At 40.5% G+C, this 27,691-nt stretch overlaps 2 protein-coding genes across 2 annotated transcripts; both read right to left on the bottom strand.

The window, feature by feature from the left end:
• Positions 1–9,403: 9,403 nt before the first annotated feature.
• On the bottom strand, positions 9,404–10,513 carry LOC130724821 (uncharacterized). The gene is made up of 4 exons (XM_057576095.1): positions 10,165–10,513; positions 9,880–10,084; positions 9,637–9,794; positions 9,404–9,531 (listed from the first exon to the last, which is right to left on the bottom strand). Exons 1-4 carry the CDS (start codon positions 10,511–10,513, stop codon positions 9,404–9,406), a joined length of 840 nt encoding a protein of 279 aa, XP_057432078.1.
• A 15,013-nt stretch (positions 10,514–25,526) lies between these two features.
• On the bottom strand, positions 25,527–26,781 carry LOC130724820 (uncharacterized). The gene is made up of 3 exons (XM_057576094.1): positions 26,764–26,781; positions 25,807–26,632; positions 25,527–25,714 (listed from the first exon to the last, which is right to left on the bottom strand). Exons 1-3 carry the CDS (start codon positions 26,779–26,781, stop codon positions 25,527–25,529), a joined length of 1,032 nt encoding a protein of 343 aa, XP_057432077.1.
• Between the last annotated feature and the right edge of the window lie 910 nt (positions 26,782–27,691).

Raw genomic sequence — 27,691 nt, 5'->3', positions numbered from 1 at the left:
AGCCTTCTTCTTCTTCTTCTTCAGAGGAACATCAGATTCCTCAGAGGATTCTTCTAAGACCATCTTCCTCTGAACTTTCCTCTTAGGAGGAGAGTCAAACTCTTGAGCTGGTGGCAGTCTTCTGAAGAACTCGTCAACATCAATCTCAAAGCCTTGTGCCCTTAGATCTTCTACGTAGCACCTGATAGCTTCTGGGTTGTCTGCTTGGGTCCACAGAGGGAAATCATTCAGAGGCACCCTTCTCTGTCTGATTTCAGCAGATGTATCTTCATGAGCAGGGGCTATTTTCTTCTTGACCAAGCCCATCTTCTTCAAGGAATTGGCTGTGAAGACATCACTGACGATGGTGGTCAGATCCTCTGTGCATCCTGCCTTGATCAAATCTTCGACAAATTTGCTCTCAATGAAAAGATCTGATAGCAGTCTCCCAAAGGGAATATACTTGATGGCAGACTTGTTGGAGGCAGTTGTTCTTGACTTCCTGATACATTCCTTCAGGTAAGAGAACAAGAAGAAGGGAAGGCAGATCTTCGTCTTATCCTGAATGAAGAATAGCATTGCCTTCTGTTGGAAGTTGATGTAGTCTGGGGAACTGCCCTTGGGCCTCTGATTGATGCAGTGTAGAAGAATCTTGTGCCATATTCTGAGTTTGGGATGAAGATCCACCACCTTGTAGTCACTCTTGCCCGGTTTGTAGGTGGTGTACAGAGCCTTGTTGGTTTCATCCTTGGTTCTGGGTTTCAGCTTCGATTCAGTCAGTTGAAATCGATACCCAGTTCCAGTGTGTGCACCCAACAGATTCACAATAGATTTCTCAGTGATGATTATTCTCCTTCCGGCAATGTGGGAGACAACTTGTGTATCATCACAGTCTGCGTGCTTCCAGAATTCCTTGACCAATTTGTCATAAATTGGTCCTCTGAGCCTGTTGAAGTACTCTTCCCATCCCTGAGCTTGAACTTCAGGACGCAAGTCATACCCATTTGCAGCAATGTTATCCAGGTCGAATCTCCATTCTGCAAGTACTTGAAGTTCTTCAGGAGCATAAACGCAGTGAACGACACAGCCCCGTTCTGCGATTGGAATCATCTTCTCCGACGCTTGACCTTGATTTGGATTCTCAGGACCCAATTGGCCTGTTGCCTGACCTACTACCATGTGAGGGAACCTGGTTGCTTCGGCGGCTTCAGTTCTGGTGTGTCTCACCATTGTTGGAGTCGGTTGAAGGTTTTGGGTTGAAGATGAAGTTGAAAGATGAATAGAGAGCGAGAGAGAGATCGTGGGTGAGAGGTTTTGAAAAACTGAAGAGAGAGAGTGTAAAACCGTAAGTGTAGGAGATCGTGTGTGTATAGTGGGTTTTGACAAATAACCGTTGTTGATTCAAAAAGCAACTTAAAATCAACGGTTAAAAATTAAAGACATCATAGTCAGTTAATACACATATCACACGCAGGAGAGAAGCACATCAACACGTATTACGATAGACTGTCAACACGGGCACAAGGAACTATGTATCAGAGATACTGACACACGTTTACTGTCTCAGCTTCAGAGTCAGCACCAATGGGTACATACACTCTGATAGAGTTACCTTCTGGACTAGACATCTTCTGATAAAGAAGTATCATAGTCAGAGGTTCTGATCCATCTTCATGTTGGACAAAAGTCCATATTCAGATTTTTCAGAATAAAATTAAATCTATCCTCTGCTAAGGGCTTTGTAAAGATATCTGCCCATTGATGGTCAGTATCAACAAACTTCAAAAGAAGTACGCCCTTCTATACATAATCTCTAATAAAGTGATACTTTACCTCAATGTGCTTTGCCCTTGAATGTAAGATAAGATTCTTACTCAATGAAATTCCAGCAGTGTTATCACAATAGATTGGGATATTTCTCTCAAGGATTTGATAATCCTCCAGCTGATGTTTCATCCAGAGCATCTGAGTGCTGCATATTGCTGCTGAGATATATTCTGCCTCTGCAGTTGATAGTGCAATGGTTGATTGCATTTTGCTTGCCCATGAGACTAAGTTGCTTCTCAGAAATTGACAATTTCCAGAAGTGCTTTTTCTCTCTGTTCTATCTCCAGCATAATCAGCATCACAATAACCTGAAAGCTTATACTCTGATGTTTTCTTATACATCAAGCCGAGGTTAGTGGTACCTTTCAGATACCTTAGGATCCTCTTAACAGCAGTTAAGTGGGTTTCCCTTGGATCTGATTGGAAATGAGCACATAAATGAACACTAAACAATATATCTGGCCTAGATGTAGTTAAATATAGAAGTGATCCTATCATACCACGATAGAGCTTCTGACATACTTTACCACTTGCATCTTCTTTCTCCAGAATGCATGTAGGATGCATTGGAGTCTTGGCCACTGTGGAATCCAGCATATTGAACTTCTTCAGAAGTTCTTTAGTGTACTTGCTCTGATGGATATATGTTCCTTCTGGTGTTTGATCAACTTGTATTCCCAGAAAGTACTTGAGTTCTCCCATCATACCCATCTCAAACTCAGCCTGCATCATCTCAGAAAATTCTTTGCATAGAGATTGATTAGCAGAACCAAATATAATATCATCAACATAAATTTGCACAATTAGGATATCATCTTTGTAAGTTTTGCAAAAGAGAGTTGTATCTACTTTACCTCTTACAAACTCATTCTCCAGAAGGAATGAGCTGAGTCTCTCATACCATGCTCTGGGAGCTTGCTTCAGACCATAGAGTGATTTCTTCAACTTGAACACATGGTCTGGATTCTTCTCATCCTCAAAACCTGGGGGTTGATGAACGTAGACTTCCTCTGATATGTATCCATTTAGGAAGGCACTCTTAACATCCATCTGATGTAGGATTATATTGTGATTCACAGAGAAAGAGATCAACAGTCTGATTGCTTCTAGTCTTGCTACTGGAGCAAATGTTTCAGTGTAGTCTATTCCTTCCTGCTGGCTGTAGCCTTGAGCAACGAGCCTTGCCTTGTTTCTGACTACATCTCCTTTCTCATTCAACTTGTTTCTGAACACCCATTTTGTTCCAATTACATGGACACTTTCAGGCTTCTTCACTAAGCTCCAAACATCATTCTTGGAGAATTGATTCAATTCTTCTTCCATGGCCAAAATCCAGTCCTTGTCCTGAAGAGCTTCATCAATTGACTTGGGTTCAATTAAGGACACCAATCCTTTCAGACTAAGCAGGGTCTCTTCAGAGGGTCTGAAGGCTGATCTGGTTCTGACTGGTTCGTCTTTGTTGCCCAGAATCAATTCCTTAGGATGAGCTGCAGTGATTCTGCTCTTCTTCAGAGTTTGTGAATCAGAGGGACCAGCTTCTTCTTCTGGTTCATCTTCCTCTGGCTCAGCTTCCTCTGGAGCTTTGCCTTTGTCAGAAACATTTATACTTAAATCTGCAAATTTCTTAACTAGCTTTGACTGGTCAGAGTCAAGCTTATCATCAAATCTAACATGAATAGATTCTTCAATAGTTTTAGCATCAGAATTATAGAATCTAAAACCTTTAGATCTCTCAGAGTAACCAAGTAATAGACATTTAGAAGACTTAGCATCAAATTTATGCAATCTATCCTTAGTATTAAGAACATAACAAATACAACCAAAAGGATGAAAGTAAGAAATGTTGGGTTTTATGTTCTTCCACAATTCATAGGGAGTCTTATTCAGAATTGGTCTCACAGAGATTCTGTTCTGAATGTAACACGCTGTGTTTACTGCCTCTGCCCAAAAGTGCTTAGCCATGCCAGTTTCTTGGAGCATGGTTCTAGCCATCTCCTGAAGAGTTCTGTTCTTCCTCTCAACAACACCATTTTGTTGAGGAGTTCTGGGACAAGAGAAATCATGTGCAATTCCATAGGAATCAAACAGACTCTCAAACTTGTCATTCTCAAATTCTCCACCTTGGTCACTTCTGACACGCACAATCCTACAAGCCTTCTCGTTTTGCACTTGGGCTATGAAGGTAGAGAACACAGCATGAGACTCATCCTTGCGGGTTAGAAACTTTACCCATGTCCAGCGGCTATAGTCGTCAACAATGACCATCTCATATCTCTTGCCACCTATAGACTCAGTTTTCACTGGTCCAAAAAGGTCGATATGCAGAAGTTCCAACGGCCTTGAGGTTGAGACAACATTCTTTGCCTTGAAAGGGACTTTTGTGAATTTGCCTTTCTGACATGCTTCACAAAGAGCGTCTGAAGCGAACTTTAGAGTGGGCAAGCCCCTGACAAGGTTTAGCTTGCTCAGCTGAGAAATCTTTCTCATACTGTCATGCCCTAACCGTCTATGCCATACCCATTGCTCTTCATTAACAGACAGAAGGCACTTCACATTCTGAGCCTCCAACTCAGATAATCTGATCTTATAAATGTTGTTCTTCCTCTTGCTGTTAAACAAAACAGAGCCATCGATCTGACTTACAACCCGGCAAGACTTTTGATTGAAGATAACATCATAACCCTTGTCAGCTAATTGACTTATAGACAATAAGTTATGAGTTAAGCCGTCTACCAATAAAACATTGTCAATGCATGGACTACTATCTACACAAATAGTACCAGTACCAACAATTCTACCCTTTTCGTTGCCACCAAAGCCAACTTCGCCTCCAGGCTTAAGTTTTAGCTCTTGGAACATACGCCTTTCTCCCGTCATGTGACGCGAGCATCCACTGTCCAGATACCATGATTGGTGTTTCAGTGGAGCTATCAAGGATATCTGCAACATAGATAATCTTATCCTTAGGTACCCACTTTCTGGGTCCTCTTTTGTTAGTTACCCCAGAGGTTCTGATCACCTTGGGTTTCTCAACATGATAATGTAAAGGAATTTTTGCATGATATTTAGACATGGAGAAAGATCCCTTTTTAGGAGGGGGTTTAACAACTTCAGCAGGTAAAGGATCAGGCAATATGGTACCAGAGGGAACAAAGCATTCATACAAAGATTTAGCTTTAGGCATAGAAGGCTCATTTCTAATTGGTTTAGAATAGCCAATGCCATGCATTCCATTTCTGCTTACGCCATAGATCAATGAAGCCATTAAGCTTCTGTCTACGCTTTTAGAAAGGAATCTTTGAAAAGATTTTTCATACTTAGATTCATGCTTACTATCAGAGGCATCGCAGGCAATAACTTCTTCTAACTTAGCAATTTGATTCTTAAGCATAGAGTTAGAATTCACTAAAGCATGGTTTTTATTTTTCAAATCAGAAATGATTTTCTCATGTTCAGAAGGAGTCTTAGAAACAGCAGATAAGTTCTTTTTCAGCTTCTTATGTTTAGACAATAAAGAATTATACTTATCCATGATATCAGACAAAGCATGTTTCAGTTCAGAGGTTGAGAAAGAAGCGAATACCTTATTTTCATCATCTGAATTAGAATCTCCTTCTGATTCTGAGTCAGAGTCAACAACTTCCTTTGACTCTGCTCCTTTGTCTTTGACAATAGCCATGAGTCCTTGGACTTCACCATCAGAGTCAACATCCTCTGACTCTGATTCGTCAAAAGTCACCATCAGACTCTTCTTGGTCTTGAAGTGCTTCTTTGGCCTCTTGTCCTTCTTCAATTTTGGACAATCACTTTTGTAGTGCCCTGATTCTTTGCACTCAAAGCATGTGACTTCCTTAATTAAGGACTTCTTCTGACCTGAGGATTCAGACTTTCCTTTGGCCTTTCCAGAGCCTTTGTACTTGCTCTGCCTGTGCTTCCAGATTCGGTTGAGTCTTTTAGAGATCAGAGTCAGCTCATCTTCATCAGAATCTTCTGATGCTTCTTCAGATTCTTCTTCTTCAGCTTGAAGAGCTTTTGACTTTTCTGCTTTAGCCTTCTCAAATTTGGATTTTAAGGCTATCGACTTCTTCCTCAGATCTTGCATCTCTGAGCGCTTAAGCTCGTGGCACTTCAGTATGCTGATGAGTTCTTCTAAACTCATATGCTCAACATCTCTCGTAAGCTCTATTGAAGTCACCAAGGGCATCCAGCTTTCAGGAAGACATCTGATAACCCTTATGACATGATCTTTTGTTGTGTAGCTCTTGTTGAGAGGTCGTATTCCAGCTACAAGCAACTGAAATCTGGAAAACATTTCTTCAATGGACTCGTTTGGCTCCATGACGAAGGATTCATACTTTTGAATCAAGGACAATGCCTTTGATTCTTTGACTTTCTTGTTTCCTTCATGAGACATCTTCAGGGATTCAAAGATGCCTTTTGCATACTCACGATCTGTAATCTTCTGGTACTTTTCATAAAAAATAGCACTTAGAAGAATTGCTCTAGCTTTGTGATGTTGTGAGTAAAGCTTCTTTTGATCTGCAGTCATCACTGACCTTGGGATCTTCTTGCCTTCTTCATCAGTTGGACGCTCATAGCCATCCACAATAATATCCCAGAGATCTGCATCAAAACCCAGAAAGAAACTTTCAAGTCTATCTTTCCAATATTCGAACCTTTGACCGTCGAACATGGGAGGCTTTGCATTGTAACCATCTCTTTGAGTTTCACTGGTGGTAGCCATTGTTTTTTCACACCGGCCCGGATCACTGAACACTGTTAGGTGTGGTAATCAGAACTTGCGCTCTGATACCAATTGAAGGTATGAAAACGGTAGAAGGGGGGGGGGTTTGAATAACGTTTTCAAGATAAAACTTCCACCTTAAAGATTTTAACAAATCTTTTCGAGAACTAAGTGCTAAAGATAAGAGATAGAAAAGCACACAAGGACTTTTATCCTGGTTCACTTGATAAATCCCTCAAGCTAATCCAGTCCACCCGTTAAGGTGATTTCTTCCTTCTTAGAATGAAGGCAATCCACTAATCAGGTAAAGTGTTACAACTGCACTTGAGACCTACAAGTGACTAACAATTACACTGACTTAGCTCACACTAAGATTCACTCTCTTAGTCTTCTCTAGGATCCGATCAACCTTGATCTCCTAAAGGTAACTAAGCAAACTGTTTAAGAAAGAATGTTTACAAGAGATTTGCTTTTGAAAAGCTAATAGTAAACACAATGAAATTCAAGAAGAAAGAAAGCTTAGAAGGATTTGAATATTTCTTGCGCGTGTGTAAAATGCTTCTAACCGCTTCTTTCAATCTTCAGCCTCTATTTATACTCCAAGGATTAGGGTTGAACGTTGCATGGAAATGCTACCGTTGGAGGACAGTTCTGGAAATTCCAGCTTCTGCTGTGGCTGAGGATGTTAGGTAGGTCGTCAGGATAGTACACTTTGCTTTTGTACTTGGATAGTGACATGACCTTTAAACCTAGCAGACTTCTGATTAGGGGAATGCTTCATGTTGGAACTTGTGAAGCCAGTTGATCAGAGTCAGAGGGAAAGCACAGATCCTCTGACCGTTGTATCTTCTGATTCTGAACTCAGAGGGAAGTACATGGTCTTCAGAGTTTCTTGCTTCTGGACATCAGAGTTTCCACTATTCAGCTTCTGGATCTTCAGAGTCTTCTACACCATCAGAACATCTGAACCTTCAGAGTTTCTTGGTTGTCAGAACTTCTGAATCTTCAGAACTTCTAGTGACTGAGTCCATATCAGAGCTTGTATAACTTCAGATCTTCTGAAGCATTTCTACTGTTCAGAGTGAACATAGATGTTGCGAAAGCGTTGCTTGGGTCACTCTTTATGCACGGTGCTTCTGATTTGTGTGAGATTGAATTGAGGTCAGAGCCTGTAAATAGCACACTCAGAAAAACACGTTAGAGTACCATAATTGTTCATACTCAAATGTTAACTTGTAATCATCAAAACATAGAGTTGTACTACTCGATCAAAACTTGATCTTACACATATATAAGGAAAAAAAGAGCACGGCGACGCAACAAGGGGGTTGGATTATGATTGACTAGTTTCTACTAGATTACAGAAATAGAAGACTTTGATTACGCTCCTAGTCCAGTGACGAGTTGTGCAGGTATTCAGATAAATAGTATAAGTAGCGGTCAATGCACACAAGTCTTTTATCCTGGTTCGCCCTATATTAGTGAGCTACGTCCATTTATTGGCAATTGCCAAGATTTCTACTATTGAGTATCAAAGACTTCTCCTTACAAGTATTATCACATAGAGTATTCTTTATTATAAAAAACTGTATTGAAAGCTTAAAATAATAGTTTTGGTGTATTAACTTGCTCGTACTAAAGTTCTATTCGTGTAAATAATTAATATCACTCAAAATTAGTAATTGAAGGAATGAAAAACATTAGAAGGGGGTTTGAATAGGGTTTTGAAGTAAAAGTTGTTTCTTTTAAGGTTCACTTAAACTCTCAGATACAAAGGTAGAAGAGTAAAGAGAGAAATACACAAGGATTTTATCCTGGTTCACTTGCACAAATCCTCAAGCTAATCCAGTCCACCCGTTAAGGTGATTTCTTCCTTCGTCGAATGAAGATAATCCACTAATAAAGGTTGTTACAACTACACTAGCACACCTTGCTCAGTGACTAACAATCCTAAGAACTAGCAAACACCAAGACACACAAGTCTTACTCTTCTCAAGGCTACTGACCTAACCGGTCCCTTAAGGAAATACAATCAAGAGTTTGAAAGTTTGGGTTTACAAAGATTTGCTTCTAAACAAGCAGAGTGTAAACAAGTTATGAACAATGAAGAAAAAAGATTGCTAAGGTTTTCGCTTGAATGAGAGTTGTATTGCAATGCAGTGTCTTAAACTTTTTCTTCCTTTCTTCAGCCTTTAAATACTCCAAGCAAGAGGTGATATTTCCGTTGTGAGATTCTATCCGTTGGAGGGTTCTTTTGGAAATTCCATAACGTACAAGGCTGATCTTCGTATAGGTAGACTGGTCAGGATAGTACACTGCGAATGTACTATTTGATAGTCACCTTTTGTCCTTTACTGTTGACTTATGATCTTCAGAGGCGCGCTTTAATATGAACTTGTGAAGCTTCTAATCAGAGTCACGAGGATGCTTGGATCCAATGTTCTGAAAACCGGACCGGTTATCAAACCGATCAAGGCACTGGTTTAAGGTTCAAAGGTCGAACCGGGGTTGAATCGAGGTTGAACCGAGGTTGAACCGTATCAATATAAATAATATAATTTTATACTATATACATATAAACATATATATACATAATTTTTTTAGGTCATCTAAATCTAATTGTTGTAAAGTAAAATAAGTAAATAACAAAAGCTAAAATATATAAGCCAACAAATGTAACTCCACAAGTCTAAATGATAGTTTCTTTAGATGCAAACACCACCAACTTACATAAGTCATAACTCATAACATTTAGGTTCAACAACAACCTTAATTCAATACCAATGACAAAAGTCTAAATTTAACAACACTTAACAAAGTATGAATAACAAGTTAACAACACAACAAATATAATCAGAAATCATTAACATCATTAAGATTGAACTCTATTCCATCAAACGACGATGATTCAACATTTGCCCCAATTTGAAAATCAACTGACTCCATCAGTGGCTCCTCTGAAATGTCAACTCCTTCACCACCTAATTACATAACGTGAAAGTGAAAAACTTACTTAAATGTAGCTTTTGAAATAATACTTCTAAATTTGAAACAAGCTCAATAAGATTAAATGATTAATTTTTTACCTGCAACATCTCTTGCATCATCTTCATAAATGTTATTCTCAAGCTCAGCCTCATTATCATCAAACTCAGGAGGTGCTTCTTCCTCAACTACCCAAAAGTCAACATTATTGATGCATTCATAATCAACAGGATCATAAGTTCTCTTCTTCAATTCACTCCTAAAATGGAACATTAAAATAAAATTCAAGTTAGAGAGCTAAGATATATTGCAAAAAAATGAAAGCATAAGTGATAGTAATATACCTTTTCTTCAAACGCAAGTTATAAGTAATATAAACATGATCACCTAGCCTTTGATGTTCAAGTCTATTTCGTTTTTTGGTATGGATGCGTTCAAAGAGACTCCAATTTCTTTCACACCCTGAAGATGATGATGTTTGACTAAGAATACGAATTGCAATCTTTTGTAACAATGGAGCACTACTCTCATATATTGACCACCATTGAGCTGCAATAAATAAATTTATTAAAACGATTATATATTGCAATAAAATAAATTTACACAATACAATTTAGATAACTATTTACTGGGTTGAATTTGGCTTGCCGCTTGCAAAGCACTTGCTCGACTAAATGAATCTTTCCGCTCACGATAGACATTCATCTCTAGAAGGGCTTTGGGTAAGCTAGCACATGGACTTTTCACCTCCAACAAATCAACAAGTGACTGCACAACTCTATCCTTTTCAAGAAAACTTGGATCATAAAAGAATCCAGGATTTAGAAAGTAAGCTGCTGCATGAAGAGTACGCTTCAAGTGTTTATCCCATCGAGCTGAAATAATATCTGTGTACGGCTTATACAATTCACTCTTATCCTTGAACATCCGCTTGATTGCGTTCTTTGCCCTTTGCATGCCATCATAAACATAGCCCATCGAGGGTTTTTCATCCCCATCTACAATTCTAAGTAGTCGGATAATGGGAGCTGCAATATTTGACACCACCTCACAATCCCTCCAAAATTTATTATCTAAAATGATTTCACTAACACGTTTCCCAGCTGTACCCGTTGATAACTTATTACCAGTAAAGTGTTGATTAACAACTGTAAGATCAAGTTTTGATCTAGTAGTACAACTCTATGTTTTGATGATTACAAGTTAACCTTTTGATATGAACAATTGTGGTACTCTAACGTGTTTTTCTGAGTGTGCTATTTACAGGCTCTGACCTCAACTCAATCTCACACAAATCAGAAGCACTGTGTATAAAGAGTGACCCAAGCAACGCTTTCGCATTCACCATGTTCAGTATGAACAGTGGAAAAGCTTCAGAAGTTCTGAAGCTATACAAACTCTGATGTGGACTCAGTCGCTAGAAGCTCTGAAGATCCAGAAGTTCTGATAACCAAGAAACACTGAAGGTTCAGATGTTCTGATGGTGTAGAAGACTCTGAAGATCCAGAAGCTGAATAGTGGAAACTCTGATGTCCAGAAGCAAGAAACTCTGAAGGCCATGTTCTTCCCTCTGAGTTCAGAATCAGAAGATACAATGGTCAGAGGATCTGTGCTTTCCCTCTGACTCTGATCAACCGGCTTCACAAGTTCCAATATGAAGTATTCCCCTGATCAGAAGTCTCCTAGGTTAAAAGGTCAAGTCGCTATCCAAGTACAAAAGCAAGTGTACCTTCCTGACGACCTACCTAACGTTCTCAGCCACAGCAGAAGCTGGATTTTCCAGAACTGCCCTCCAACGGTAGCATTTCCCATGCAACGCTCAACCCTAATCCTTGGAGTATATATAAAGGCTTGTAAGGCCCTAAGTTCAATTTGGAACAATTTTATGGAAGTTTGAATAAAATTGAAGTTTTAGCTAATGTTTGATAACTGGCAGATTAGAACTGTCAACTTGTGTGAATTGTTAGAGGGTCTTAACGACTTCATTTGGGAAAACTTCCTTCATGAGAGTTGTAGGCCTTCAAGTCTAGAAAATTCTCCAAGTGGTTTCGTGTCGATCCGATATCTGTAGCTCCAGATATCCCCGTTTTAGTGAACGTAGTTCCGGCTGTACAGTGCCAGCGGGATTATTACATTGTTTTTCTTCTAAGTTCGAATTTAATTATGAATTTACCTTTGAGGGCTTAGGTTTTAGTAAGTTTCAGGTCTGATTAGGTAATTAGACTGGTGGGTTAAGGTTGGACTTGGGTCGGGCTTGTGGAAAACAAAACCCTAGCCCACTTGTGGGTTGCATGGGATTTTAGCCAAGGGGGGAAACCCTATTCTTCCACAATCAGAAAACAGAGATACACTACAGCACCTCCACGTGAAAAACAAAGAGAGAGCAGAAGAGAGAAAAGAGAGAACGTGTGAGAGAAGAGAAGGGAGCCGCCGCCCAAGCCACCACCATTGTCGCCGGTCACGCACGCGAGCAAGGGAGAGAACGCGAGTAGAGAGGGACGGCGAGAGAAGCTGAGAACGTGGACAGCAACGTTTCTGAACCGTGTTCATCACCAAAGCTTCTTCTTTTCAGACCAAGAACCCAAGGTAAGGGCTGGTCTTAGGATCTTTTGGGTAGAATAGGGGTTATATCATGAGTTTTCTTGGAAAAATTATGATTCTTGCCATGCTTTGACATGATTTTATGTATGAACTTGATTGATGTGCTTGAGGTTTTGAATATGCGATGTGTGCTGGACTTTTCCAGGTCATATTGGGTTACACTGTGAACATGTTACTATATTTGATGCTGGTAGATGACTTAGAACCCTTAGAATAGAATGGCTTAAACGAAATTGATGGCAGATGCATTCTCTGTCAGATTTCTATGCTGGACAGTAAACTTCAGGTCCTATTTTCACTTGTTTCTGGTCGTCAAATAAAGAAATGATTAAAATACAAATTGTAGATCTTCGAAAGAGCTCTCCAGGCATATAAAGATCATAAATTTTGGTCTAGTATTGTGTGTTGTAGGTCGTTTTGGGTAACTGTCATACTTGCTGTTTTTCCCTGTGTCGGACAGAAACTTTAAGGAGTAATATCACCTAATTCTGGGGCTCAAATGAAAATGATTTTAACTAGAGAGTTGTAGATATTTAAAATAGCTTTCTAGAAAGGTATCATACGTGATTTTTGGTTGAAAGATGCATTCTGTGGCTCTATTTTTGTGAAAGTTGTTTCTGCTGTCAATATGTTGAAGTTGCGATGATATATTATGCATGAGTGAATGTTCTTGCGTTCCTTTACGTGGATTATATTTATTTTCTGAGTTAATGGTTCAAGGGTCGCTCACCTAGCCGTAATTCCCTTGTAACCCGTGAATGTTGTGTTGTGAAGGTTGTTGTATAAAGAGTATGATAAGACTCTAGGATTGATTTTAGAGACTTAACAAAGAGAAAAGTGTAATAAACTCGCTTGCAAGTAAATGTGAATAATTGGACATAGGTCTGGTGAGGACTATGGACCATGAGAACGATGGTACCTTGCACGCGAGGGTGTTTTGTGGGTTGTACGGTGAGTCCCCACGTGATTGGCTGACTGCGGTCGCCTTGTGATTCTGTGGACGGACGGTGAGTCTGGCGGACGGTGAGTCCCCCCACATGATTGAGGGTTGTACGGTGAGTCCCCTCCGAGATTTGTTCATCTGCGGATGATCGTGATTATGGCCATGGAAGTTTTGGTGGGTTGTGTGAAGTGAGATTCCGTTAGTAACTGACTCTTTCCCATAAAAGACATATAATGTACTTATATTATATAGGTTGTTGTTGATTTTGTCATTATCATTCTTTTGTTGGACCTGACCCTGCTTGTTTGCTATGTGTTTGTTTGGGGGGGGTAGATGGTCGTGAAGATAATGGCGATGACTCATTCTTGGGAGTTGATGCTACGTGACGTGCCAATACTGGAGGACGACTACACTTTAGAGGAAGAGGAAGAGGCTAAGGAATAGGGTTTGGGTTGAGAGTCTTTTGTTTTCTGTTGGGGTTGAGAGTTTCCGAAGTGTTGGTATCGAACAATTTTATTGCTTAAATTCGAATGAACAAGTTTTGATGTAATCTTTATTTTCATTCAGGCCTTTGTTTCGTACTCTTTACAGTTGGTTATTTAAAAAGTTTTACGAAGTTGGTTACTTCCGCGTGTTTTTTGGAAAGGTTATGTTTCAAGAGTTTTTGTAAAATGAAAGGTTTGTCATTAATTGAAGATTAATAAGTGAATCGACGAAAACTCTTTACGAAAATTGGTTAATTAGTTACTGTGTAACACTCGAGAAATCGGGGTGTTACAAGGCTGAAGATTGAAAGAAGCGGCGAAGAAACTAAGTAGAAGCAACATACACGCGCAAGACATATTCAAAATATTCTAAGCTTTCTTTCATCTTGAAATTCATTGTGTTTACTATAAGCTTTTTAGAAGCACTTTCTTTGTAAACAAGAACTTCATATACAGTTGTATAGTTTGCCTTTAGGAGATCAAGGTTGATCGGATCCTAGAGAAGACTAAGAGAGTGAATCTTAGTGTGAGCTAAGTCAGTGTAATTGTTAGTCACTTGTAGGTTTCAAGTGCAGTTGTAACTCTTACCTGATTAGTGGATTGCCTTCATTCTAAGAAGGAAGAAATCACCTTAACGGGTGGACTGGAGTAGCTTGAGTGATTTATCAAGTGAACCAGGATAAAATCCTTGTGTGCTTTTCTATCTCTTATATATCTTTAGCACTTAAGTTCTCAAAAGATTTGTCAAAATCTTTAAGGTGGAAGTTTTGTTCTGAAAACGTTATTCAAACCCCCCCCTTTCTACCGTTTTTCATACCTTCAATTGGTATCAGAGCGCAAGTTCTGATTACCACACCTAACAGTGTTCAGTGATCCGGGCCGGTGTGAAAAACAATGGCTGCCACCACCAGTGAAACTCAAAGAGATGGTTACAACGCAAAGCCTCCTATGTTCGATGGTCAAAGGTTCGAATATTGGAAAGATAGACTGGAAAGTTTCTTTCTGGGTTTCGATGCAGATCTCTGGGATATTATTGTGGATGGCTATGAGCGTCCAGTTGATGCAGATGGCAAGAAGATCCCAAGGTCAGAGATGACTGCAGAACAAAAGAAGCTGTACTCACAACATCACAAAGCAAGAGCAATTCTTCTAAGTGCTATTTCCTATGAGGAGTACCAGAAGATTACCGATCGTGAGTTTGCTAAAGGCATTTTTGATTCTCTGAAGATGTCTCATGAAGGAAACAAGAAAGTCAAAGAATCAAAGGCATTGTCTTTGATCCAAAAGTATGAATCCTTCATCATGGAGCCAAATGAGTCCATTGAAGAAATGTTCTCCAGATTTCAATTGCTTGTAGCTGGCATACGACCTCTCAACAAGAGCTACACAACAAAAGATCATGTCATAAGGGTCATCAGGTGTCTTCCTGAAAGTTGGATGCCTTTGGTGACTTCAATAGAGCTCACGAGAGACGTTGAGAATATGAGTTTAGAAGAACTCATCAGCATTTTGAAATGCCATGAGCTGAAACGCTCAGAGATGCAAGATCTGAGGAAAAAGTCCATAGCCTTGAAATCCAAATCTGAAAAGGCTAAGGTTGAGAAGTCAAAGGCTCTTCAAGCTGAAGAAGAAGAATCTGAAGAAGCATCAGAAGATTCTGATGAAGATGAGCTGACTCTGATCTCCAAGAGACTCAACCGCATCTGGAAGCACAGGCAGAGCAAGTTCAAAGGCTCTGGAAAGGCAAAAGGCAAGTATGAGTCCTCAGGCCAGAAGAAGTCTTCAATCAAGGAAGTCACATGTTTTGAGTGCAAAGAATCTGGACACTACAAAAGTGATTGTCCAAAGTTGAAGAAAGACAAGAAGCCAAAGAAGCACTTCAAGACCAAGAAGAGTCTGATGGTGACATTCGATGAATCAGAGTCAGAGGATGTTGACTCTGATGGTGAAGTCCAAGGACTCATGGCCATTGTCAAAGACAAAGGAGCAGAGTCAAAGGAAGCTGTTGACTCTGACTCAGAATCAGAAGGAGATCCTAACTCAGACGATGAAAATGAGGTATTCGCTTCCTTCTCTACCTCTGAACTGAAACATGCTTTGTCTGATATCATGGATAAGTATAACTCTTTATTGTCTAAGCATAAAAAGTTGAAAAAGAACTTATCTGCTGTCTCTAAGACTCCTTCTGAACATGAGAAAATTATTTCTGATTTGAAAAATGAAAATCATGCTTTGGTAAATTCTAACTCTGTGCTTAAGAACCAGATTGCTAAGTTAGAAGAAATTGTTGCCTGTGATGCCTCTGATTGTAGAAATGAATCTAAGTATGAAAAGTCTTTTCAAAGATTCCTAGCTAAAAGCGTGGATAGAAGCTTAATGGCTTCAATGATCTATGGCGTAAGAAGAAATGGAATGCATGGCATTGGCTATTCTAAACCAATTAGAAATGAGCCTTCTGTGTCTAAAGCTAAATCCTTGTATGAATGCTTTGTTCCCTCTGGTACCATATTGCCTGATCCTGTACCTGCTAAAGTTGCTAAACATCCTCTTAAAAAGGGATCTTTCTCTATGACTAAATATCATGCAAATATTCCTTTAAAATATTATGTTGAGACACCCAAGGTGATCAGAACCTCTGGGGTAACTAACAAAAGAGGACCCAGAAAGTGGGTACCTAAGGACAAGATCATCTATGTTGCAGATATCCTTGATAGCTCCACTGAAACACCAATCATGGTATCTGGACAGTGGATGCTCGCGTCACATGACGGGAGAAAAGCGTATGTTTCGAGAGCTGAAACTTAAGCCTGGAGGCGAAGTTGGCTTCGGAGGAAATGAAAAGGGTAAAATTGTTGGTACTGGTACTATTTGTGTAGATAGTAGTCCATGCATTGATAATGTTTTATTGGTAGACGGCTTAACACATAACTTATTGTCTATAAGTCAATTAGCTGACAAGGGTTATGATGTTATATTCAATCAAAAGTCCTGCCGGGCTGTAAGTCAGATCGATGGCTCTGTTCTGTTTAACAGCAAGAGGAAGAACAACATTTATAAGATCAGATTATCTGAGTTGGAGGCTCAGAATGTGAAGTGCCTTCTGTCTGTTAATGAAGAGCAGTGGGTATGGCATAGACGGTTAGGGCATGCCAGTATGAGAAAGATTTCTCAGCTGAGCAAGCTAAACCTTGTCAGGGGCTTACCCAATCTGAAGTTCGCTTCAGACGCTCTTTGTGAAGCATGTCAGAAAGGCAAATTCACAAAAGTCCCTTTCAAGGCAAAGAATGTTGTCTCAACCTCAAGGCCGTTGGAACTTCTGCATATCGACCTTTTTGGACCAGTGAAAACTGAGTCTATAGGTGGCAAGAGATATGGGATGGTTATCGTTGATGACTATAGCCGCTGGACATGGGTAAAGTTTCTAACCCGCAAGGATGAGTCTCATGCTGTGTTCTCTACCTTCATTGCTCAAGTGCAAAACGAGAAGGCTTGTAGGATTGTGCGTGTCAGAAGTGACCATGGTGGAGAGTTTGAGAATGACAAGTTTGAGAGTCTGTTTGATTCCTATGGAATTGCACATGATTTCTCTTGTCCCAGAACTCCTCAACAAAATGGTGTTGTTGAGAGGAAGAACAGAACTCTTCAGGAGATGGCTAGAACCATGCTCCAAGAAACTGGCATGGCTAAGCACTTTTGGGCAGAGGCAGTAAATACAGCATGTTACATTCAGAACAGAATCTCTGTGAGACCAATTCTGAATAAGACTCCTTATGAATTGTGGAAGAACATAAAACCCAACATTTCTTATTTTCATCCTTTTGGCTGTGTTTGTTATGTTCTCAATACTAAGGATAGATTGCATAAATTTGATGCTAAGTCTTCTAAGTGTCTATTACTTGGTTATTCTGATAGATCTAAAGGTTTTAGATTTTATAATACTGATGCTAAGACTATTGAAGAATCTATTCATGTTAGATTTGATGATAAGCTTGACTCTGACCAGTCAAAGCTAGTTGAAAAGTTTGCAGATTTAAGCATTAATGTTTCTGACAAAGGCAAAGCTCCAGAGGAAGTTGAGCCAGAGGAAGATGAACCAGAGGAAGAAGCTGGTCCCTCTAACTCACAAACTCTGAAGAAGAGCAGAATCACTGCAGCTCACCCTAAGGAATTGATTCTGGGCAACAAAGATGAACCAGTCAGAACCAGATCTGCCTTCAGACCCTCTGAAGAGACCTTGCTGAGTCTGAAAGGATTGGTGTCCTTAATTGAACCCAAGTCCATAGATGAAGCTCTTCAGGGCAAGGATTGGATTCTGGCCATGGAAGAAGAACTGAATCAATTCTCCAAGAACGATGTTTGGAGCTTAGTGAAGAAGCCTGAGAGTGTCCATGTTATTGGAACGAAATGGGTATTCAGAAACAAGCTAAATGAGAAAGGAGAAGTAGTCAGAAACAAGGCAAGGCTAGTTGCTCAAGGCTACAGCCAGCAGGAAGGAATAGACTACACTGAAACATTTGCTCCGGTAGCAAGACTGGAGGCAATTAGACTGTTGATCTCCTTCTCAGTAAATCACAACATAGTTCTACATCAGATGGACGTAAAGAGTGCCTTCCTAAATGGTTATATCTCAGAGGAAGTCTATGTTCATCAACCCCCAGGTTTTGAAGATGAAAAGAAACCAGACCATGTGTTCAAATTGAAGAAATCACTCTACGGTCTGAAGCAAGCTCCCAGAGCATGGTATGAGAGACTTAGCTCATTCCTTCTGGAGAATGAGTTTGTAAGGGGTAAAGTAGATACAACTCTTTTTTGCAAGACTTATAAAGATGATATCTTAATTGTGCAAATTTATGTTGATGATATTATATTTGGTTCTGCTAATCAATCTCTATGCAAAGAATTTTCTGAGATGATGCAGGCTGAATTTGAGATGAGTATGATGGGAGAATTAAAGTACTTTCTAGGAATACAAGTTGATCAAACACCAGAAGGAACATATATCCATCAGAGCAAGTACACTAAAGAACTTCTGAAGAAGTTCAATATGCTGGAATCTACAGTGGCCAAGACTCCAATGCATCCTACATGCATTTTGGAGAAAGAAGATAAAAGTGGTAAAGTATGTCAGAAGCTCTATCGTGGAATGATAGGTTCACTTCTATACTTAACTGCATCTAGGCCAGACATATTATTTAGTGTTCACTTATGTGCTCGTATCCAATCAGATCCAAGGGAAACCCACTTAACTGCTGTTAAGAGGATCCTAAGGTATCTGAAAGGCACCACTAACCTTGGCTTGATGTATAAGAAAACATCAGAGTATAAGCTTTCAGGTTATTGTGATGCTGATTATGCTGGAGATAGAACAGAGAGAAAAAGTACTTCTGGAAATTGTCAATTTCTGGGAAGCAATCTAGTCTCATGGGCAAGCAAGAGGCAATCAACCATTGCACTATCAACTGCAGAGGCAGAATATATCTCAGCAGCAATATGCAGCACTCAGATGCTCTGGATGAAACATCAGCTGGAGGATTATCAGATCCTTAAGAGCAATATCCCAATTTATTGTGATAACACTGCTGCAATCTCGTTGAGCAAGAATCCTATCTTGCATTCAAGGGCAAAGCACATTGAGGTAAAGTATCACTTCATTAGAGATTATGTGCAGAAGGGCGTACTTCTTCTGAAGTTTGTTGATACTGACCATCAATGGGCAGATATCTTTACAAAGCCCTTAGCAGAGGATAGATTTAATTTTATTCTGAAAAATCTAAACATGGACTTTTGTCCAGAGTGAAGATGGATCAGAACCTCTGACTATGATACTTCTTGATCAGAAGATGTCTAGTCCAGAAGGTAACTCAATCAGAGTGTGTGTGCCCACTGGTACTGACTCTGAAGCTGAGACAACAACACGTGTGTCAGAATTTCTGATGCATAATTCCTTGTGCCCGTGTGACAGTCTGTTATGATTGTGTGTAGATATGCTTATCTCCTGTGTGTGATTGTGTATTTTACTGTTACTATCTATCTTTATTTTTCAACCGTTGATCTTAAAGTGCTTTTTGAATCAACAACGGTTATTTGATAAAACCCACTATACACACACGTTCTCGTTCACTTCCGGTTTTCACTCTCGCACTCTATGCTTTTCAAAACCGCCTCTTTCTTGATTTCTCTCTCGATCTCTCTTCATCCTTCAAACTTCATCTTCTACCTCAAACCTTCAACCTCTTCAAAATGGTGAGACAAACCAGAAGATCTACTGCAGATGCACCTCAGTTCCCTCACATGGAAGTTGGTTTGGCAACGGGTCAAAGGGGCTCTGAGAACCCGGCACAAGAACAAGTTCAAGTTCAAGAGCAGATTGTTCCTATTGCAGAACGGGGCTGTGCCGTTCACTGCGTATTTGCTCCTGAGGAACTCCAAGTCCTGGCAGAATGGAGATTCAACCTCGATAACTTGGCTGCAAATGGGTATGATCTTCGTCCTGAAGTTCAAGCTCAAGGTTGGGGAAACTATTTCAATCGACTTCGAGGACCGGTGTATGAGAAATTGGTAAAGGAATTCTGGAAGCACGCAGACTGCGATGACACTCAGGTGGTCTCTCACATTCTTGGCAGGAAGATCATTATCACTGAGAAGTCATTCGTGAATCTGCTAGGAGCAGAAACTGCTTATGGGTATCGGTTCCAACTGACGGAATCCAAGCTGAAACCCATCACCAAAGACAAAGTCAACAAGGCCCTGTACACCACCTTCAAACCGGGCAAGACGAGTTACAAGGTGATGGATCTTCACCCCAAACTCAGAATCTGGCACAAGATCCTGCTCAACTGCATCAATCAGAGACCGAAGGGCAGTTCCCCAGATTACATCAACTTCAACCAGAAGGCGATGCTGTTCTTCATCCAAGATCAGGAGAAGATCTGCCTTCCCTACTTCCTGTTCTCCTACTTGAAGGAATGCATCCGGAAGTCTCGCACCACCGCCTCCATCAAGTCTGCAATCAAATACATCCCTTTTGGGAGGCTGCTCTCAGACTTTCTCATTGAAAGCAACTTGGTGCAAGATTTGATCGATGCTGGTTGCACAGATGATTTGAGCACAATTATCAGTGATGTCTTCACTGCAAACTCCTTGAAGAAGATGGGCTTAATCCAGAAGAAGATTGATCCTGCTCATGAAGACTCATCTTCTGAGATCAGAGGAAGAAGAATGCCTCTGAATGACTACCCTCTGTGGACTCAAGCAGACCATCCTGAAGCCATCAGATGCTATGTTGAAGACCTCAGGGCTCAAGGATTCGAGATTGACCTTGATGATTTCATCAGCAGACTACCGCCAGCTCAGAAGTTTCCTTCTCCTCCAAAGAAGAAAGCTCAGAGGAAGATGGTTCTGGAAGAATCCTCTGAAGAATCTGATGTCCCTCTGGTCAAGAAGACAAAGAGAAAGCCTGATGATGGTGATGATGATGATAGTGAGGATGGTCCTCCAAAGAAGAAGCAGAAGAAGGTCAGAATCGTGGTGAAGCCTACTCGGGTGGAACCAGCTGCTGCAGTGGTCAGAAGGACTGAACCTCCTGCCAGAGTGACTCGATCATCAGCACATTCAAGTAAGCCTGCACTTGCTTCTGATGATGATTTGAATTTATTTGATGCACTCCCTATTTCTGCCTTGCTTCAACACTCCTCAAATCCCCTCACTCCTATTCCTGAATCCCAGCCAGCCGAACAAACCACCTCTCCACCACATTCCCCAAGATCTTCCTTCTTTCAACCTTCTCCTACTGAAGCACCTCTCTGGAATTTGCTTCAGAACCCAACCTCTAGGTCAGAAGAACCAACATCTCTCCTTACCATTCCGTACGACCCATTATCTTCTGAACCAATCGTCCAAGACCAACCCGAGCCCAACCAAACAGAACCACAACCCAGAACGTCTGATCACTCTGCTCTCAGAGCATCAGCACGTCCTGCTGCTAGAACCACGGATACAGACTCTTCAACAGCCTTCACACCTGTATCCTTCCCAACCAATGTTATTGACTCTCCTCCCTCCAATACCTCTGAATCAATTAGAAAATTCATGGAGGTTAGAAAAGAAAAGGTATCTGCTTTGGAAGAGTATTACCTTACCTGTCCAAGCCCTAGGAGATATCCTGGCCCCAGACCTGAACGTCTAGTTGACCCAGATGAACCTATCTTGGCCAATCCTATCCAAGAGGCAGACCCCTTAGTTCAACAAGCTCACCATGTCCCTGACCAACAAGAGCCCATTCCACCAGACCCTGAACCTGAACAATCAGTGTCTAACCAATCCTCGGTTAGATCACCTCACCCTCTGGTTGAAACTTCAGACCCTCACCTTGGAACCTCTGAACCCAATGCTCCCATGATTAACATTGGTTCTCCACAAGGTGCCTCTGAAGCCCATAGCAGCAATCACCCAGCCTCTCCTGAACCCAACCTCTCCATAATTCCCTATACTCACCTTCAACCCACATCTATCTCTGAGTGCATCAATATCTTCTATCATGAAGCCTCTTTGAGGCTCCGCAATGTGCACGGTCAGACTGATCTCAGTGAGAATGCTGAAAGTGTGGCTGATGAGTGGAACAATCTGAGCACTTGGCTAGTGGCTCAAGTTCCAATTATGATGCAGCTCCTGCATGCAGAGGGCAGTCAGAGCATTGAGGCTGCAAAGCAAAGGCTTGCTAGGAGGGTGGCTCTTCACGAACTAGAACAGAGAAATAAGCTTCTTGAAGCTATTGAAGAAGCCAAGAGAAAGAAAGAACAAGCAGACGAAGCTGCACGTGAAGCAGCAGCTCAGGCTGAACAAGCCAGACTTGAGGCAGAGCGTCTTGAAGCTGAGGCTGAGGCAGAGCGACTTGCACCAGTTGTGTTTACTCCTGCTGCTTCTGCTTCCATTCCAGAACCTCAAGCTGCTCAGAATGTTCCTTCCAGCTTTACTCAGACAAGCTCATCCAGACTCGACATCATGGAACAACGTCTTGACACTCATGAATCCATGCTGATTGAGATGAAGCACATGATGATGGAACTTCTGAGACGCACTGACAAACCTTAGTTTTTAGGATCTCTTCTTTTTCTTCTTTTTCGTTAACTTTGTTTTCCTTTTGTTAAACTCTGTTTCTTTTTATTTATTTATTCTCTTTTGTTCGTTTGTGATTATATATGCATATATATCTATATACTTATGTCACATATGTTTGCAAAAGTCTTTTTTATTCATTGTTCTATGTTTACATCATATTTCTTTACATCATATAATCTAGAATGGAGGATCCCTCCTCATTCTTCTGCACTCCTGGCGCTGCTCTGACCTATCCTTCTCCAGACGCTCCAGTACATGCTGGATGTTGTTGAGTCTGACCTTTAGCTCATCTTTCTCCAGAATCTCTTCTGAAGTCCTGAGCTTCTTTTCCAAGATTTCTTTTTCTTCCAGCAGCTTGAGTTCAAACCGGCTGAGTTCTTGCACCTCCTCCACGAAGGCAAGAAATTCCTTCAGGTCTCTCTCCAACTCTGGACGCAGGTCCTCTTCCAGCAGTGTCCGTGTCAGCTCCGCGATGGTAGTTGCACCCTCTGGATGCCTGATGTTCAGGAACAAGTCCTCTTCAAAGGCCTTCTTCCTCAGCTCTTCTAGTGCTACGTTGTATGATGCCATTTTTTTCTTACTGAAAATTATTCGAGGTGTGAAGCTTACCTTTTCTCCAACGCTTTTTATAGGCTTCACTTTCTCTCTGAAAGTTAATGCTATTACAGTTTCTCGAGGTTAAGTTCTTGGTAACTGACCCTTCTATTTACTCACTTGACCGGTGGTAAACGTTCATCCCTTGCATTAACTCTTCTATTTATTTTCGCCTAACTCTGATTCTTATATCGTTTTCATTTTCTTTAAACTTAGACCTTCTCTGAGGGGGAGTACCTTGTACTTCAAGCTAAGTTTTTCACACCCCACGCTTTTTGCTTATGACAAAAAGGGGGAGTAAACCCAGTTTTTGATGTGTAAGATGTGTTAGTGTGATTTATTTTTCTTTTGGAGAATTTAAGAGTTCCACCTTCATGACCATAGATGTGTCACTGGGCAAATACAAGGAATACATTTCACTTCTTCTGAAGTGATTCTAAGTTGACTCTGATACCCAAGACTCTGATACCTTGTCCCTGACTCTGATCACTTATGCGCTCTGATTATTCGTTCTTCATCTATGTCATAAGTTTTTCACTCTGAACTCTTACATCATTTAGCTCAGAATCTAGACTTTACTAACGTTTTCATCAAGTATTAGATTCAGGGGGAGCTAAGCTCAGAATCAAGCAGTGACTTGAATTCAGAATGAGCAAGATAAACTATTCACATCAGGATAAGTATTATTCTATATCTCTAAACTCTGAGTGAATTCAGTTTAATGTTTAAGAATTGTTCATCAAAAATCTTAGTTTTGTCATCATCAAAAAGGGGGAGATTGTAAGATCAAGTTTTGATCTAGTAGTACAACTCTATGTTTTGATGATTACAAGTTAACCTTTTGATATGAACAATTGTGGTACTCTAACGTGTTTTTCTGAGTGTGCTATTTATAGGCTCTGACCTCAACTCAATCTCACACAAATCAGAAGCACTGTGTATAAAGAGTGACCCAAGCAACGCTTTCGCATTCACCATGTTCAGTATGAACAGTGGAAAAGCTTCAGAAGTTCTGAAGCTATACAAACTCTGATGTGGACTCAGTCGCTAGAAGCTCTGAAGATCCAGAAGTTCTGATAACCAAGAAACACTGAAGGTTCAGATGTTCTGATGGTGTAGAAGACTCCGAAAATCCAGAAGCTGAATAGTGGAAACTCTGATGTCCAGAAGCAAGAAACTCTGAAGGCCATGTTCTTCCCTTTGAGTTCAGAATCAGAAGATACAATGGTCAGAGGATCTGTGCTTTCCCTCTGACTCTGATCAACCGGCTTCACAAGTTCCAATATGAAGTATTCCCCTGATCAGAAGTCTCCTAGGTTAAAAGGTCAAGTCGCTATCCAAGTACAAAAGCAAGTGTACCTTCCTGACGACCTACCTAACGTTCTCAGCCACAGCAGAAGCTGGATTTTCCAGAACTGCCCTCCAACGGTAGCATTTCCCATGCAACGCTCAACCCTAATCCTTGGAGTATATATAAAGGCTGAAGATTGAAAGAAGCGGCGAAGAAACTAAGTAGAAGCAACATACACGCGCAAGACATATTCAAAATATTCTAAGCTTTCTTTCATCTTGAAATTCATTGTGTTTACTATAAGCTTTTTAGAAGCACTTTCTTTGTAAACAAGAACTTCATATACAGTTGTATAGTTTGCCTTTAGGAGATCAAGGTTGATCGGATCCTAGAGAAGACTAAGAGAGTGAATCTTAGTGTGAGCTAAGTCAGTGTAATTGTTAGTCACTTGTAGGTTTCAAGTGCAGTTGTAACTCTTACCTGATTAGTGGATTGCCTTCATTCTAAGAAGGAAGAAATCACCTTAACGGGTGGACTGGAGTAGCTTGAGTGATTTATCAAGTGAACCAGGATAAAATCCTTGTGTGCTTTTCTATCTCTTATCTTTAGCACTTAAGTTCTCAAAAGATTTGTCAAAATCTTTAAGGTGGAAGTTTTGTTCTGAAAACGTTATTCAAACCCCCCCTTTCTACCGTTTTTCATACCTTCAACAACTAGAGCTTGCAAATCAGACTTATGATCAGAAATACTTTTCAATGTGATAAAGGTGGTAGCAAACCGAGTCACCCCTGGACGAACAATTTCTTTCCAACCACTTCTTTTTCTAAGCCAAGATAAAAATATCATATGATTGTAAATAAATATAGTCACCTTAGAAGCTTTTGAGGCAAGATCTGCAATATGTGGCAAGCTACTAATATCCTTCAAAAGGAGATTTATGCAATGAGCAGCACATGGAGTTCAAAAAATGTTCTCATATTTCTGATGAAGCAATTTACCGGCAGCTACATAGTTAGCCGCATTATCTGTGACAACATGAACCACGTTTTGAGGTCCAACCCACTCAATAACTTCAGAAAACAAGTTGCACAATGTTGAAGCATCTTTCACAACATCAGATGCATCCACAGATTTGACAAATGACATGCCTATACCATACAATAAACAAGTGAATTCAACAAAGTTTCAACATTATGAACAATATCAAACAATTAATCAACAAGTTTCACAAAGATTATACCTGTATGACAATAAACCATAAAATTTATCAAAGTTCTTTGTCGTTGATCACTCCATCCATCAGCCATGATTGTACATCCATACTTAGCCCAATTGGCCCGGTGGCTTTCAACAAGTAACTGACACTCTTTCTTGCAATCTCCTAACAAGTTGACCCTTAATTCATCATAAGATGGACCTTTAAAACCAGAGCCAATGGCAACAGCTGCATCCAATGCTGGCTGAAAATATGGTGATTGTAATGCATTAAATGGAATGCAAGCATCAAAAAACCATCTAGCAATTGCCATCTTAGCTTTGTGTACAGCTTCTTTACTAGACAAAACACTTTTAAGTGTTGGTTGGGATCCAAGAGTCGTTCTTGGAGCAAAGTAATTGTCAATTTCACCTGTAACTTTCGTTTTTCCTTTGCTTTGAGTAGATGCAGGTGTTACAGTTGGACAAGCATTAAGTTCATTACCAACTTCATCAATAGCTCCATCACCAAATGCTTCATTGCGGTTATTCTTGGCTTCATTTTTCTTTTGTTCAATACTTTCTAATAAAGCTACCATTCTATGGCGAACATTAGGAGGAACTTTCTTGCAAGCAGATATTTGACCTGGTATGCCTGCAAGATGGTGCTTCATTCTATTTATCCCCCCGCCTTTGTATGATGTTCCACAATAGAGGCAAGTGTACGTACATGACATTCCTTCCTTTTGAAATGCAAAATGCTCCCAAGCAGGATCCGTTTTCCCACGAACATTAGCAGCGTTTTCCGCCGCTTCTTGTGTCCCAACAACATTAGGAGAAGCATCAACCGGAGCAGTATTTCTTCCATCATTCTACAATTAAACGATCATCATATTCATATTCATAAATAGTAAGAGAATTGAGAAATCAAACCCTATGGAAATCAAATAAAGAAAAGGTTGAAAAGAGAAAAGAAAAATCAGTTTGGAAGAAGAAGAAGAACCTGTTGAGTGGTAGCCATGTTTGAACCGAGTTTCAAGAGGCTTGCTCTGTTCCTCACTTCCTCAGTTTGGAAGAAGAAGAAGAACCTGTTGAGTGGCCGTCGCCGCAGGAACCACCGCCTTCGTCGGAATCCGCCGCTGCAGGGAGGGTCAAGGCCGGCCGGCGCTCAAGAGGAGAAGAGTTTCACACTTTCACTCGTTCTCACGTTTGTGTCTCTCTGGTTAACAACTCGTTCTCACATTTCTCTGGTTTCAGTTTCACTTGTTCTGTTTTAGTGTTTCACTTCGTGCCTTTCTATTTTCCTTTTTTTTTAATTTTGTTTCAAAAAAAATTGAAAATAATCAAAACGACGTCGTTCTGTTTTTTTAAAACCTGATTGACCCGGTTTTGCTTCAAAACGGCGTCGTTTTTACGTTTCTATGCTGAACCGGGAATAACCGGGCTAACCGTGATTTTTTCCGGTTTGGCCGGTTCCATACCGGTTTCACCGGTTTAACACCGGTTGGCTTTGCTTCTGGTTTTCCTTAGGCTCCGGACCGGTACTGTGCCTGGTTCCCGGTCGAACCGGTCCGACCGGCCGGTTCGGTCCGATTTTCAGAACCTTGCTTGGATCTACAAAACTTCAAGTCTTCAGCTTCTGGATCGTTCCCTTCAGAACTTATGGTCTTCAGAATAGAAACACTTGGTCTTCAGAGCCAGCTTTCTTGGGTCCTCAGAATCTTCAAGTCTTCAGAGTCTTTGACCGTTCACTTCATAGAAACACTTGTTTCTTCAGAGCCCATATCAGAGCTTTAATCTCCAGAACATCTGAAGCAGTAAACTATCGTTCATTTGAGCGTAGTGAGTGCAGAAGCGGTTTGGTGGTCAACACTTTGGTCTTTGACTTCTGATGAAAAACTCCTTTCAATCAGAGTCAGAACATGTTTGTC

Source organism: Lotus japonicus, chromosome 6, assembly GCF_012489685.1.
Source record: "Lotus japonicus ecotype B-129 chromosome 6, LjGifu_v1.2".
Lineage (NCBI taxonomy): Eukaryota > Viridiplantae > Streptophyta > Magnoliopsida > Fabales > Fabaceae > Lotus > Lotus japonicus.
This window is presented reverse-complemented; position numbering and strand designations above follow the sequence as displayed.